Source organism: Epinephelus moara, chromosome 6 (genome assembly GCF_006386435.1).
Source record: "Epinephelus moara isolate mb chromosome 6, YSFRI_EMoa_1.0, whole genome shotgun sequence".
Taxonomy (NCBI): domain Eukaryota; kingdom Metazoa; phylum Chordata; class Actinopteri; order Perciformes; family Serranidae; genus Epinephelus; species Epinephelus moara.
Genome location: NC_065511.1, coordinates 31,967,179 through 31,981,860, shown reverse-complemented (window position 1 = coordinate 31,981,860; position 14,682 = coordinate 31,967,179). Strand labels below are relative to the sequence as shown.

At 41.6% G+C, this 14,682-nt stretch overlaps 1 protein-coding gene across 3 annotated transcripts in view; it reads left to right on the top strand.

Moving 5' to 3' along the window:
- tars2 (threonyl-tRNA synthetase 2, mitochondrial) overlaps window positions 1-3,871 on the top strand; it is a 44,269-nt gene extending 40,398 nt beyond the window's left edge. For 2 of the 3 annotated variants that reach the window (XM_050046053.1, XM_050046052.1), the window contains exon 12: window positions 3,860-3,871. Coding sequence is in view for 1 of the 3 variants with exons in the window: in XM_050046054.1 (XP_049902011.1) it covers window positions 49-121; window positions 288-402; window positions 541-683 (331 nt within the window). In the remaining 2 variants the exon portion in view is untranslated. Of the gene's footprint in view, window positions 1-48; window positions 122-287; window positions 403-540; window positions 968-3,859 lie in introns of those variants that run through there. The other variant, XM_050046054.1, reaches the window with a different exon arrangement.
- Window positions 3,872-14,682: the final 10,811 nt, after the last annotated feature.

The following is a 14,682-nucleotide window of genomic DNA, read 5'->3' as shown; positions in this document are numbered from 1 at the left end:
TTTATGATCTAGTAGCTGTACCCTAACTCATCACCTCTGTGTTTTCAGGCCCCTGTGGTTGTCCCCAGCACAGATCATGGTCATTCCTGTGGGGGGCAGCAGTGAGTCATACAGCAAACAGGTCAGTCTGTGATGAAGATTTCCCTCTGGCACATCAGCAGACCAAGTGTGCTTTCTCTCAGATCTTTTTTCTTTCTTTCTGTCATTAATAATTGCTTGTTAAAGTGAGACACACAGTACAGATACAATCTTACCAAGATACCAAGAAGTGCCTCTTCTCTTTTAAGGTGGTCCAGCAGTTTCGTGAAGCTGGCTTCATGGTTGACTTGAATGACGATCAGGGAGCAACCTTAAATAAGAAGATTCGTTCTGCTCAGCTGGCCCAGTACAACTACATATTTGGTAAAGATGAATAATTGGATGAAAACTGTAGCTACTTACACTAAAGCCTGTCTATTCAGTTCACTCCCTGTTCATTGTTGGTGATGTTACTATAACTGATGATGGCCATGACTATATATTATTTCTGTGTTTGTCCAGTGGTGGGAGATAAGGAGAGTGAGAGTGGAACAGTGAATGTGAGGAGCAGAGGGGGTAAACAGCTGGGGAGGAGGCCGACAGAGGAGGTGCTGACATCCCTCACACAGCTACGAGACACCAGGAGCAACACAGACGACTTTTGATGGATAAAGTCCTGGAAATTATGAGTCACTAATGTAATGAAATGTTTTACATGTTCAAGCTGTTATACTTCAGCTTCATCTGAAGGAATGGCAGCTATGGTTTGTAATAAAAGTACATAAAACATTCCTCCCTTGTTGATATATACATCAATGGCATCTGCTGATAAATCCTGAAAAGCACAGGGAAGAGATTTAAAGCTATTTTAAGATCATTATCAGTCAGCATTACTCAGCTACAGTTGCAATTTACTCACTAAAATCCATTAAATATGCGAACCTCCCGCTTACGTAAGTGTGTGTCATGATTTCAGAATAGAAAACCAGGCATACCTTTAAAAGACTGGAAGAAAGGGAGGATACGGAGGGGGATTTGACTAAAATAGGAGAGGGAGCAGCCATGTCAGGGCTGTGTGTTTTCATGTGTGTTTAGTGGAAACAGTCAAGTCAAGGTAAAGGTCAAAAGGATTGGAAGTTTTTCCTTTTTAATTGAGAGAGGGCAGCAGGATGGAAAAGACATCAGTCACAACAGTGACATAGAGGGCGAGGGCGAAAGGGAGGTGTCTGCTCGGAGAGGATAACCCAAGTCGACTGGACAAAAGCGGCCGCTTCAACAAAGCTGGTTGTCAAACAGGTGGAGGGGATTGTACGGTTAGTTCTTTTAGAGGTCTATAAGTGGGCCAGAGGGAAAAGGTGAGGCAAGTTCATGATGAAACATCCGCTGTAAGTCACATCGTTCACCTCAGGTTGAAAGAAGATATTAATCAAACTCTGATTAAAACAAACTCAATGGTGTCCACGTTTCAAACCCACAGTTGAAATCGTTAGTAGTTCGTAGTAGTATCATAAATACTTTTAAAAAGGAGGCTTGTGTGTAAGAAATGCCACAAAATCTTAATGTCTTTACAGGCTGTAGCTGCTAGTAATGCCAAGTGGGGAAATCCCAGAAGGCCATCAGAAGACCTGAGGCTCAACAGTACTATGTTAACTGGTTAGCTAACCCAAATAAAAATACAAAACATCAATCTCATGTAGTTTATTTAGGCACGCAGGCACTATTTGTGTTTATGTCAGAGATATTTTGAGATGTCCGTCTGAGATTTCTGCTTGAATCTTACAGACAGGATGTATCAAATTTAATTTGTGCTGCTCACAGTGTTGAAAAATGACTGAAGAGTCAACAGTCATGTGAGACTGAATTCAGCCACAGTAGTGCTTTGAGCTAAATGTTGTTCAGGGGGTATAATGCTTGTCTTGTTCACCATCTTAAGTCAGTGCAGTGGTTCCCAAGAGAGAGATGTCATGTCATATTTTCTTGTTTTTGTTTTGGTAGATGTGCTGTTTGGTGTTGATTCATCATCTGCTTTATGTTAACCTCGCAGTCCTTTCACAAACTTGACCATGCATTGGAAGTGGTGCAGAACCATGCATCATTTCAGTTGGGGAACCACTGGTTTAGCATATTAGCAAGATAATTTTTGCTAATTAGGAAGTTCATCAGAGGCTGATGGAAATTACATTAGTTCTGCAGGTATAAACTATTGGATTAATAGAAATTTTGAACTGATGATGGCACTAAAGAAAATCTTTTTTAGGGTTGGTAATAGACAAATACTGTATTTATAGTGGTCTATTTTAGAGATAGTGCTGCTGCGGATTGGTCGTGTTTAGTCTTTAAATGCTTATTTGTACATTATGTGTGCTTAAACAAATAATTACAATACACAAGTCGGTTCAGTGCCATCTGAACACGTGACAATGGGTGGGCCCCTCCAACCACTGCTTATGGTCCTCAAAAGTACATGGCAGGCCCTGCTCAATTCTGTTTCTTAAATAAAAATAATTGTTTAAGTCTATTTTTAAGCACCAATGCCAAACATTTATTGGCTACAGCCTCTCGGAAAATCTGAATTTGATGCTTCTCTTTGCCATAAATGGTAGCAAACTAAATATATTTAGGTTTTGGATTGCTGTTTGAACAAAACATGACATTTGAAGGCTCCAACTTTGGAAATTGTGTGAGGCATTTTCTCTATTTTCTGACATTGTATAGGTAAAATGATTAACAACAGAAATGCCAACAGGTAAAATTTACCCACAGCTGTTTTTTGAGTGTATGTAACTTTGTTACAGTAAAATATTCAAATCCCCCAGTCTTCAGTTTTTCCTAGAAGTGTCTTATCTAGCGCCCCCTATTGTTAAAAATTGCCAAGATAAAGCCAGATTGAAAGAATTGACCATCTATACCTGCAAGCAGCAGCGAGTAAAATGTGCCCACATAGAGAATGTAGTTGTTTTCTCGCTATTAATTTCACATGTTCAGATAAACATTCTGCTGTGCGTAATGGTGCGGCATCATGAGACATAACCTTCACTACGGATAAGAAAAAGAGGCTAATGGATGTACATTAAGCGTTAGATTTTTTCAATATTGTTTTATTATTGTATGGTCATTTTGTGAGTAGCAGAAAGGGACTACAACTATGACATGGGGTTTTTGTTTTTTTTTTGGCCTTGAAAATCAATGCATTCTTGTAGCAGGTAGATTTTAGTCGACAGCGGTTTTAGGTATGCAGAGACCTCTGACTGTTCTCGTGTGAATTGAGCAAAGAAATTGGCAGATTAAAATGAAAGTAATTGTTAGTGGCAGCCCTGATGAGATTGTCCAAACAAACTACCAACTGCCATCAAATCCTGACTGGTGCACAGACATCAACTTTTACCAGTGAAAAGAGTACAGAGAAAAAACAAATTTCTCATAGCCCAAACTGTTGTTACTTCAGCAGGAAATAGTGCACTCATGTGGAACTCCATCACTTGTAGGAAGAAGCTAATTAAAAAATACATTTTTAGGGCCTTTAACTTTTAAGAGATGGACAGTTGTTTGTAGTTTTCCCATGAGGACTTCTCTTACATTACACCGCAGATATCGCTCTGTGCCTCCCTGAATGAATTCTCTTTATTGTCTCACTATGTACTGTAGTAAAAAGTTTTTTTCACACTGCCCCCACAGCAGCTCTCCTTTTCGGTAAACCCCTTTAGCTAAAAATAATTTCCTATGAACTCTGTGCGACTCCACCAGTTGAATGAAGGATTGCTTTGTGTGTGTGTTTACGTGTGTGTGTATGCAGAGAACAGATAGTAGGGGTAGAGGGTGGGAGCACCGAGGAAGTGGAGAGGGTGAAAGGAGCCTGATTTTGTTATCTATTAAGTAGAGATTTCAGTGTTTACTTCAGCAAATGGTCTGTGTCATCACTACGCAACTACTGTGCAATGCTGGCTGGTAACTGTGCTGTATTTTATCTTCTCATTTAGCACAAAGCCGACAGCAGAGCTAGAGCACAGGCTCTCTGCAAGGAGTACTATAAATACTAATGTGGTATGACATCAAGAATAAATCAGTAAGAGCTCAGATTTGTTCCCAAGGCAGTCTTAAAGGGTCAATTCACCCAAATTCCTAACACATATTTTCTGTCTAACCCCTTCTGGTATCTTGCCATTTTTGGTTTTGCCTGCCGTGTGCTTGTCTTATTAAATTTCTGAGTGAAATATCTTAAAGGATTACCATTACATTTGGTACAGACGTTCAAGGTCCCCTCAGGACGAACTGTAACAGCTTCTACCGCCTCAGATTTTTCATCTGCAGCAACACTGTCGTTAAACTGACTACAGTTAATACAGAATTTTTCTATAACTTTCAATTACTAACCCTATGAATAATTTTTTTTAAACCATAATATTATGGGAGAGCTTCTTTCATAGGAGATAGTCGATTACTCATCTAGTACATCTACTTTGTCCACTTCATCCCTCTCTGAGCTTTTTGTTTTGTCACTATTTGTTGGCAAAAATGACACGAAATGTTTGTATAATTTTGTTCAGGAAGTTTAGTTCTTTTTCGTTATCGCCAAAGCAACTGCTTGTAACGCTTAAAGCTACAGTTGGAAACTTTTATTGAAAAATAATGTGTCATTTTGCTACAACTCACTATATTCTGAAAGAAGTAGGCTAGATGTGACAGATAGTCTGAAAAAAAATCACGTCCCTCACTCCTCTTCCTACTACCTCTAATGGTATTTGCTAAACCACAGTGCACTGAAAACAACTGGAGCTGTGGATCATGTCAGTCACGGCTCATGAACTGAGTTCAAACTGTCATACTAGGCAGCGCTGATCAAACATCAATCAAGATTCTTTTACTGCCTTACCTTTTTCTCTCTTCAGATGTTTTCAGAAACATATTTTAGTGCACTGTTTAGCTGTAAACTGAGAAAGTTTGTGATCTGGCTGCCATGTTGGATACAGTCGTCTAAAGGGCCTTAAACACCAAACCAATGGTCAGCTGTTGATCAAAGTTGGGCTGTAGGTGAGCGTGCAGTGTATCCTGCAAACCTGTTACATGAGGTATGATTATTAGCCATTGAGCTCTTGAACAGAAACAGTTTGTGATGGTTTGTGTTATTGTTCATTGACGCACAGTAAATATTTCTTGTTCCTTAAACATTGGATTGTGTTTTTAATGTGCTAACTAGCATCAAGATGGTCTTCCAGTTTTCCTTTTTAATGAGGACTAGTCCATACCCATTGAGTACAGCATACCATACCATGACTTAGTCATACCAAAAATTAGAAAAAAACAACAACATTCAGCCACAGGGGGAGCCACAGCGATCGGTTGCATTTTAGCTATTTTTAAGCATTTTTCTGTTGTTATAGCGCCACCCAGTTGCCAATTAGAGTTAAATTTCTCCAGTCACCTTGAGGCATCCTGTTCTACATATCTACCAAGTTTAAGAGATCGATTTTAAGTGTTTTTCAAGAAATTCAAAATGGCGGAAAATCTGTATAAACGGAAGTTATGGGTCCTTGAGGCAAATTTGTTCCTCATGAGGAGAGGCATCTCTGTGCAAAGTTTCATGTCTCTACGACATACGGGGCATGAGATATGCCCATTCAAAGTTTGCATTTTCAGTCGGTTGCTATAGCGCCCGCCTTTGGCCAATTGATGTAATATTGCTTCATTCGCATCCTCCCATGACCCTCTACCACTGTGCCAAATTTCACATGGATTGACGTGTCAGTGAGGAGAAAAACGTGGGACACACCCACAGACACACAGACAGAGTTTTCGTCAGTATATAGTAAAATAAGATTACAGACTACCATTGTCTGCTGGTGGGAGGGTTATTTCCTCTCATGCAGGTGCAGAACATACATGCTGGTTGGCCGTCAGTTGTCTTTGCGGTGTGTTCACGTGCAACTTTTTTGGCCGTGACAACAGGCGACGCAGCAGGGGGCCTTCTTTGCCGCTAGTTTTCTGAAGTCAGTTTGGTGTGTCTGGGCCTTAAAGCACCAAAGGTCTGTATTTTAAACATCTAATCAGTACACTAAAATATGTTTCTGAAAACATTTAGGTGAGAAATAGGCAATGCAGTAACATAATCTTGATTCATATTTGATCAGCCCTGTCTGGTTTGACAGTTTTTTAGTGTGTTTTTTTTTTTTATATAAAAATTACAGACTACATCTTTAATGGGTAGGGCTGGCTTTGCTATTTAGTCGTAAGTATCTGAAGTATCTGATTTGAAGCCAACTTTTCAGGAGTTTTAGTGTTCACTACAGTCACAGAAAGTATTTCCTAGAAGCATTTTGGGAGCCCAGCAGCGGTTGTAAAGCAACAGATTTTGAGATAACTTTTGTCCTGGAAGTCCAGTTTTCCTGGAGGGATGCAGGGTGGCGGTGACCCAGGCGGGGAGGCAGAGCCTGACGGGAGGAAGATAAACAGGCTGCTCTGTATTGTTCTCCTGGTATCACTGAGAAACTGTCAGCCTGACTGATTGAAGGCTGAACCTCCCAAAATAGGCCCTGTGAGGCCGGGCTGCCTTTCCCTTCCAGCCCGTTATAAATAACCCCTGTGTGTGTGTGTGGGTGTGGGTCGGTGTGCTCATGCGTTTCATGTTTGTGTGTGTGTGTGTTTTAGAGAAGGGGCAAGAAAGAAAGAGAGTGTGTGAGGAGAGTGAGAGAGAAATGTGAGCACTGCCATGGCGGCTTTAGAAAGTGAAGCCACTGAAAACAATAACAGGAGGTCTGAGGGGCTCAGAGCCCAACAGTGACAGGGACCCAGTGGTCAAGACCCTCCGCTGACCCTTTCTAAACACACACACACACACACACACACTGATTTGGACTAATAGTATACTCCCTCTCCATGCCTTTGAGTGTATGTGTGTGCTGAAGACGGTAATGTTTGGATAAGGCTTGTAAATGACCACCTGAGGGAATATCACTTGATCATTTGGACTGTTTACTCGTTTCAACAGGTGTGCCGGGGCTAAATGTTTTTCATGCAAATATGTGACAGCATTGCAGCGCAAGCTCGCATATAAAACACCTAACTATGCAGCTGGGTGGGGACTGCTTTGTTTGCAGCGCTGAGCAACAATCAAGCTAAAAAATCCTTTCTTTTAGATGTAAACCAGCGGAATAAAGTTGTCAGAAAGCTTTCTTCTTCGACCCCAAAACCTCAGCCCACCCGCACTGCCAGGCCTAACAGGCTCGGCTCTCTTTCCCTTCTCGCCAACTCCCTCTCCGTCTCTTCTTTCCTTTCCCCCCTCACTCTTCTGGGTCCAGTAACTCTGCTCAGCTCCGTCCCACCTCTCAGTTTATACAAAGAGTTTTTCGGGGTATGTTGCTCCTTATTTGATCTGGCTGCTCTCTCGACCCGTCAGATGGTCTCCGCTTTAATCCACCGGTGTGCAGTTCACGCCTTTGATTTAGAAGTGTGCTTGCACTTGGCTTTACATTAATTTAAAGGTAATAGATGCTCCTGCATGCACGCACTCACTCTGAGCTGGTGACTGTGCCAGACCGGGGAAGTCACAACTCACAAAGATACACAGATAGCTCTTAACGGAGCACAGTAGTGTACAGTCTCAGCCTGGCCTCAGTCTGCTCCCAAGTATGTCTGCTATGCTCAACACAGTGCTGACCTGATTTCCTATCCTGCTCTCATCAGAGTGGGATACCTAGAGAGAAGAGAGAGTAGACAGAGGCCAGAGAAAGAAAGTCGCTCTGTGCAAAAGAGGCATTCGGTTTATTGTTCTAGCCAACCTGTTGAATTGCTCTCAGGAGGGAGGAGTTTATGGGTTCGGGGGAAGGTCAGAGGTCATGTTGACTCTCAGGATGGTTTAGTAAGCGAGGGGAATAAACCAAACCCCCTCTGTAAATTTACAAATATTTACAGTGGCCATTCTCCTCCTGCACACTGTAAATTCTTGGTTTTTCATGAGGAGGAGTAGAAGAGAAGGCTCGGGAGGCAAGCATCAGTTTTGAATTTGCTTGCGTGACTCTGTGCCAACCCATGTGGAAGACGCCCGTGCTCTGATATCCCACAGTGCTGCTTGTGTTGTTTAAATGTTACAGAACGCAAAAAAAGCCAAGGCAGACTAAAGAAGTCTGACAGAGAACCTGAGGGTGGGGCAAACATCCAGACTCAGAGACTTCCAAGACGCAAGTTAACTATTCGAAAGTGAAAGCTGATAGCTGCAAGAGTTGATTAACTTTTGCTCAGACAACATTTTGGGTGTGAGGGAAATGAAAATGATGTGATAGTTACTGGAAAGTCATTTATCCCTGCACAGGCATGGAATAAATTATTTGCAAACCAGACGTTTATTGTAGCACGTTGATCAAATAATTGCTCCTTTTCCAACTATGCTATAGCTGTAACTGAAGCCGCAGTAGAAGCGCTCATTCAGAATTCAGCACTACACAATCGACTGTACACGTTAAATAAACTTTCACTCCCCTCCCGCATCTCAGTATGCTGTGCTGGAACTAGTGAAACCTTTGGGAGTAAGAGGAGGAGAGGCTGACCTCAGAGTGTGACCTCAGGTTGTTTTCAGGATTCCTGCTTGTGGAGGTAACTTAAACCTGGCTGAATGAAGAAGAGACTGGCTGGATAGTTCACACAGGGCTAAGGAGGGGAGGAGGCGCTGGAGTACACGGCCAAATCTCTTGACGTAGATCAGGGCGTTTTTGAAATGTTACAGGGGTCATGAAACTCTATTTCCAAACTGTTTCTGTGTATGATTGATGTCCAATTATTTATTTTCTAATATCTCTGAATGTAAATACATGTGGCAGAGAGTTGATTTGTTGTTGCTTAAATATTTGACAGAACACCAGCTTAACCATTGGTGTGCATGTGTGTTTTTGTGAGTACAGCATACTTCAGTACAGAAGACATGCATCTGGCCTCTTCTAAATATTCAACATGGTCTCACTCCGAACTCGTCAAATGCCAACACTTGGTCAGTGGCCCTTGGTGTCAGACATTGACGCAGAGAGGCACCTTTTTAAGTGGCGGATGGCGGCAACTACTGTTGTATAAGGAGCAAGACAGTCCGTACAGGGTGGGATGTTGGGGAAGTGGAGGGGTCAAACACACTCTGGACTTTCACCTGGGAGCCCGCTGTTTGTTCCCTGTGTGAAAACAAAAGTCAGTCAAGCTGTTTTAGTAACAACATATTGTGCTAATATATGTGGCATACTAAACACTGACATATAACATGCATCGTTATATTAACGTTAGGAACAATGTACTTATTTTAAGCTGATCCATAATGTTTTTTTCTAAGCTTTACCACATTATTTTGCTGCTTAAAACCGAAGGAAGTAAACCTAAAAACAAAGAGTTTTTTCTATGCTCTAAGTTTATTTTGAGAAAGACCGTATTAACGAGCAGAAACTGTAAGTTTCCTGTAAAAAGGGAAGTTAATTTTGAAACGGGACTAAACATGTATTGTAAGGAGTGTAAACTGATGGCCGTCTCTGAACATCCAAAACTGACACAGGAGGGTACCTAGCGTGGCATATTTTGACATGCAGGGACACTGACCGAGCATCAGGATTTGACAAGTTGGGAGTAAGAATGTGTTGCAATATTTAGGGAGCTCTATACGAAACTCAGAGCATAAGTTGTCTGGACACGGTTCTCAGCATGGAGGTGGCTGAGCTGGTGCTAGCAGCTAAAGGTGCTAACTCCATAAAACGCTAAACAACAGCAACAGTGCTGACAGAGCTAACAGTGTTTGAATTTAAGGAATAGTCCAGCAATTTGGGAAATTCGCTTATTTGCTTTCGTGTCAAGCTTTAGATGAGAGAATCAATACTGCTTTCATATGCAGTACAGCTTAAAGCTCAGAAGGCAAGACTAATCTCCTTGATTAATCCTAGTGGCGGACATAGCACATTAGGCGCCCAAGAACCCTGCCCCCCAATACTTCATTATTGTCATTATCTTTTATATTTATTGTATCTATTACATCAAGAACAACAGTTAAAAAGAAGTCAACACAAACGACAGAGTGAAAAGAATACGGTATGTGCAAATTTCTGCTCCTCAGATGGCTTTTTGTCTTTTCGTTTTCTGTTACTCTCATGCTCTACACGTACACTCCGACACACCCATCTATGTTCAAGCATGTTCAGGCCAGGACTAGAGGTGGCACCCCTTCTACAGGACGACTGTTAGCATCAGACCTTTGGATCATTTTTCCTTTATGTTCAGTTTCTTTCTTTTCCTTTTTTTTTTTTTTTTTGAACGTAAAAAAATAAAAATAAAAAATGTGGTGCAATTTTGGTGCCCCCCTCTGGATTGTGCCCTAGGAAGACAGGAAGATCCGCCACTGTTAATTAACCCAAAAAACGCTCCATGATGGGTTATTACAGACATGAGAGAGTTGTTGATCTTCTCATTTAACTGTTCAAGAAAGCAAAAAAGCATTATTAAGCATTATTAAGAGCTGAACTATTCCTTTAAACAATATTTTGTCTGTATACACATTAACAGTAAGTTCTCTGAGATTTCCTGCACTTTTTAATCTTCCAGACTGTCTATGTTTCACATAGTGTGCAGCCCTCAGATAATATTTAGGGAGAATAGTTTTCTACTGAGGTTGGATTACAATTCAAGCAAGCCCGTTGACTGCCGCAGGGCCCCAAATGCCGAGGCGCCCTGTGCTCCCCAAATTCACCTTGATTCATTTGTTATTTGGTTATTTGATTAAATGCAAATTTGTGTGGGAATATGCACTATTCAGGCACAGTATCAACTGAACTGACGGGGGCCTCTCTCAGAGTCCTGCTTTATTGTCCAGCCTTACATCTCTGTTGTGTTGAGATTCGGGCCCCTCCGCACAACGGTTGGTGGGGGCTCATGGTACATTTCTGCCCTGGAGCTGCCACAGTAGGTTAATCTACCCAAGGTTTATATGCAGAAATAAATAGTTGGAAAAGAGCGTTTTTGATTTATTTTTGAGGCTTTGGTGGTTTGTCTTTTTAAACCAATTAATATTTTGATATAATAGAGGCATTTTTAGATACTTAGCAGGATTTTTTAACATTTTTTTTTCACTCAAGACCATTTCTTTTCCACACCAGCAGCATGGCTCTATGGATGCCAATGTCTGTATGTCAGTCCACCACCACAGCTATTGAATGGATTGTTAAGACATTTGGTACAGACATTAATGTCCCCCTCAGGATGAATTGTAATGACTTCTCAGCTTTGTTAGGTGCCCTAAAAATTCTTAACATTCCCTCCAGTCCCATCATCAGCTCAAAAATGTAAATTGCCCCATATGTTAGTTTATGACCACATACCTGCAAAACTAATGACGTTCCCGTCAGCCTCAGTTTTACTTTGGACCAATTTGCAGATTAGCATGCTGACATGCTACGAGATGGGAATCCAGAACTGGTTCCAAATTGTCCAATTCATAAGAATTGTATTCGTTCAAGCTTATCAATTCCTTTTAGTGATGCCGGCATATTTTTCCTGACAGTTGCACATTTCAAAACAATGACGTCAAACTCAGGCCTCTATGTTGCTAGAAATAGGAAGCTATGGTGGAGAGCAGGCCCCTCGGGAAGTGTGCTGGACTTTGAAGCCAATTTTTGTTTTGCTTTTGCCATCGTGTTTTCATTTGGACCAAGAAGACTTCTCCCTCTAGACTTATTTTCTGTAAATCAGCAGATTTTTTCTAATGCCATACATTCATTGATCAATTCAGTCTACTATTGTTTGGAGAGTTTAGATTAAATTATTTTATCCCCACTCAAGTCAATGGAGGTCTAAACCTGGAAGTAGTCTCTCATGCTCTTGCTCTGTGGGCCCAATCATGTGGAAGCAGTGCTGATCATCCGGGTAACTTTATATGCTGATCTTATATTTTTTGGCTACATGTGCCACTGAACAGCTTTTATAGGAATGAACAGAGTGTGGCTCCTAATGCTGTATCCAGTTCTCTTTATACATCCATGGTGGAGAGTAAGAAACGGTCCAAAGCTTGGCTTCATTTCTCGAAGAAAGATGACATCAGTGCTTCTTTTTATGTCTGCACTGTAAAATGATAATGCGTTTTTTTCTTCTTTGTTTCTAAACTGCATCTGTTCAGACTCAGATAATAAAACGGTTGCGTCGACGCTGAAAACCTGTGTAGGATTCCTGTTTTCATCCATCACTTAGGGGAATCGATAACGAATTAAACTGATACGCAGAATCAACAATCGATAACGCTAAACTAGGGCAGTGAACATTGTCAAGATTAAACCTGCTAAACATCAGCATGTCAACATTGTCACTGAGAGCATAATAGCATGCTTGTGTTAGCATTTAGCTCAAAGCAAAGTACCTAAGTACAGTCTCACAGAGCCCTGAGTGTGGCTGCAGTCTACCTTCCCCCGTCTCAAATTAATCTGATAGTCGTGATTATTATTATTAGTTTTAGTGGCAGTATTAAAAGCATTAAAATAGCTTCCTGTGGAGCTGCCAAAAGAAATAATTCCTTATATGTGATAAAAGCCTGCTGCTCTCAGTTCATGCAGCCATTTTTGGGAGTCAAACAGAGCATCCATCTGTTAAATATAGCACGGTAATGTAAAAGTAATGACAGTACATTACTGATAGCTGTCAGATCCATCATCATCGACCGAGATCTCCTTGAATAAGCATGCCAGGAATCCACTAGCAACGGCAGCTAATTGAAATTCAGGCTGAGATACAATATGCAGTAGTCTATAACCAATCGACCATAAACATACCGCAGCACTTATTATAACCCAGCTGCGCTGTTCTGCTTTTAAAGGTCTCTTGTAGGCCGGTGTGTCCAGTGCCAAACATGGCTGCATTGTGCCAAGCCATACCTTACATGCCCATTCACACAGACATAGATCCTGTTGTTTGTTGTTGTTATGTGTACATATGTGGCCCAGTGGCTTCTCTGAATAGATAACAATTGCTCTTTGTGAGAATAATTGGAACAAGGTTATTTCAGCAGTTTCGTCAGCCAATTAGGGTCCAACTGAGCCGACCTCTCTCTCTTCCTCTCATGTCCTTGTCTCGCCACTGTCGACTGTAACTCCTCATTAGAGCGCTCCACCCATCGATCCTCTTATCTCCCTCTTTTACCCCTTTTAAACCCTCCCTTCTCTTTCTATTCTCCTCCATAATGATCTTCCCACCTGAGGTCCGTCAATGGGCCATGCTTACAGTTCCACAGAACTTCAAAATGCTTTTATTGAAAAAGTATCGCTCTTGATTTTCTTTCTGACTGTAAAGATGTCAGCCGTTTTCTCCTCTGGCTCTCTGCGCCCTTTTCAGAGCACACACGCCCTGCTTTGATCCGGACCCTGGCACAGGATTGGTGGAATGGAGCAAATATTGACTCCATCTGAGCCAGACAAATCGCTCCCCCTTCCTGCGTTCTTTCCCTTTCACTCTCCTTTACACTTGCTCAGTTCCCGTCTAATCTGCCATTACCTCTTTCTCTCACATTCCCTTTCATCCCCTTTCTGCTGCTGCCTTTCTTTTCACTCCCTTTGTGTCCCCGTCTGTCAGTCTCTCTCTCGTCTCTACTCCAGGCTTCTCAGGCTCTCCGTACTGTTATGTCTCCTCCTCTCCTCAGCTGAGTTAGGAGCCCTCACAGAGATCAATCTGTGGCTTTCCTCTTTCTCAATTTTGTACCGTCTAAATTAAAATGTGTCACCTTCATGTGCTATATGTTGAAATACATGCTACCGCCTTAAGCCTGGAACATACTTTTGCATCGGTGGGTCTTCTAACATGCACAGGCAGAGTATAAAGACATTCATGCAGGCATTTGCTAACATACTTTCATGTAATGTACATATGTGCTGCAGCCGGCTGCCACATTTACAGAACCAGACGACACAGAAATAGAAAACAAAACAAAAAGAAAACCCTTTTCAACCTAAATATAAAAAACCCATTTTGCTTCTTTGTTTTGCCTCCATGTTGTAACAACCCCAGTGCTGCGGGATAACCAGCTTGTCAATGCATGTTTGATGCCCTGGACGACAGATATGGATTATGTGTAGCTGAGATATTACAATAGTTTCCCCATTAGACTAAAGCTGGCTTTAAGCTTCTGCAAATAATGTATGTAAATGTCTCTAATCTAATCTACGCAGAGAAGGGCGTTATGGGTAATCCTGTGTTCCACTTACCCCGGAGGTTGGAGCTGGGAATGATGTCACATCTGAGTTGACCGCATTCTAGTGTAACAAGTCAGAAAATCAAGATGTTTACAAAACCAGTTCACGCCAGGTTAGCCACTGTTAGCAATACCAGTTGATAACAATGCATATCACTGTATTTTGTGCACACAAAAACCACAGCAACAAGTCCACAGATAGGAGCTGGACAGAACTGTGACTATGACTGATTTAATGAAACACAAATAAGACAGGGGTGCTAATAAACAGCTTATTACTGCAGTATTGACCCCTGTTGATGCATGAGGCAGCCATCTCGGATTTTGAGGTTGGTGTAGGTGAAGTTCCTTATGACTTTCTGAATTGCAAATCCAACTTCATGGGGCGTTCCTGTTGAAATTTCTGACTGAGACTCAGAAATTTGGACTTCTCACGCACCATCACTCTACGTTGCAGAGACTTGTAGAGGAGCAAACACACTCCT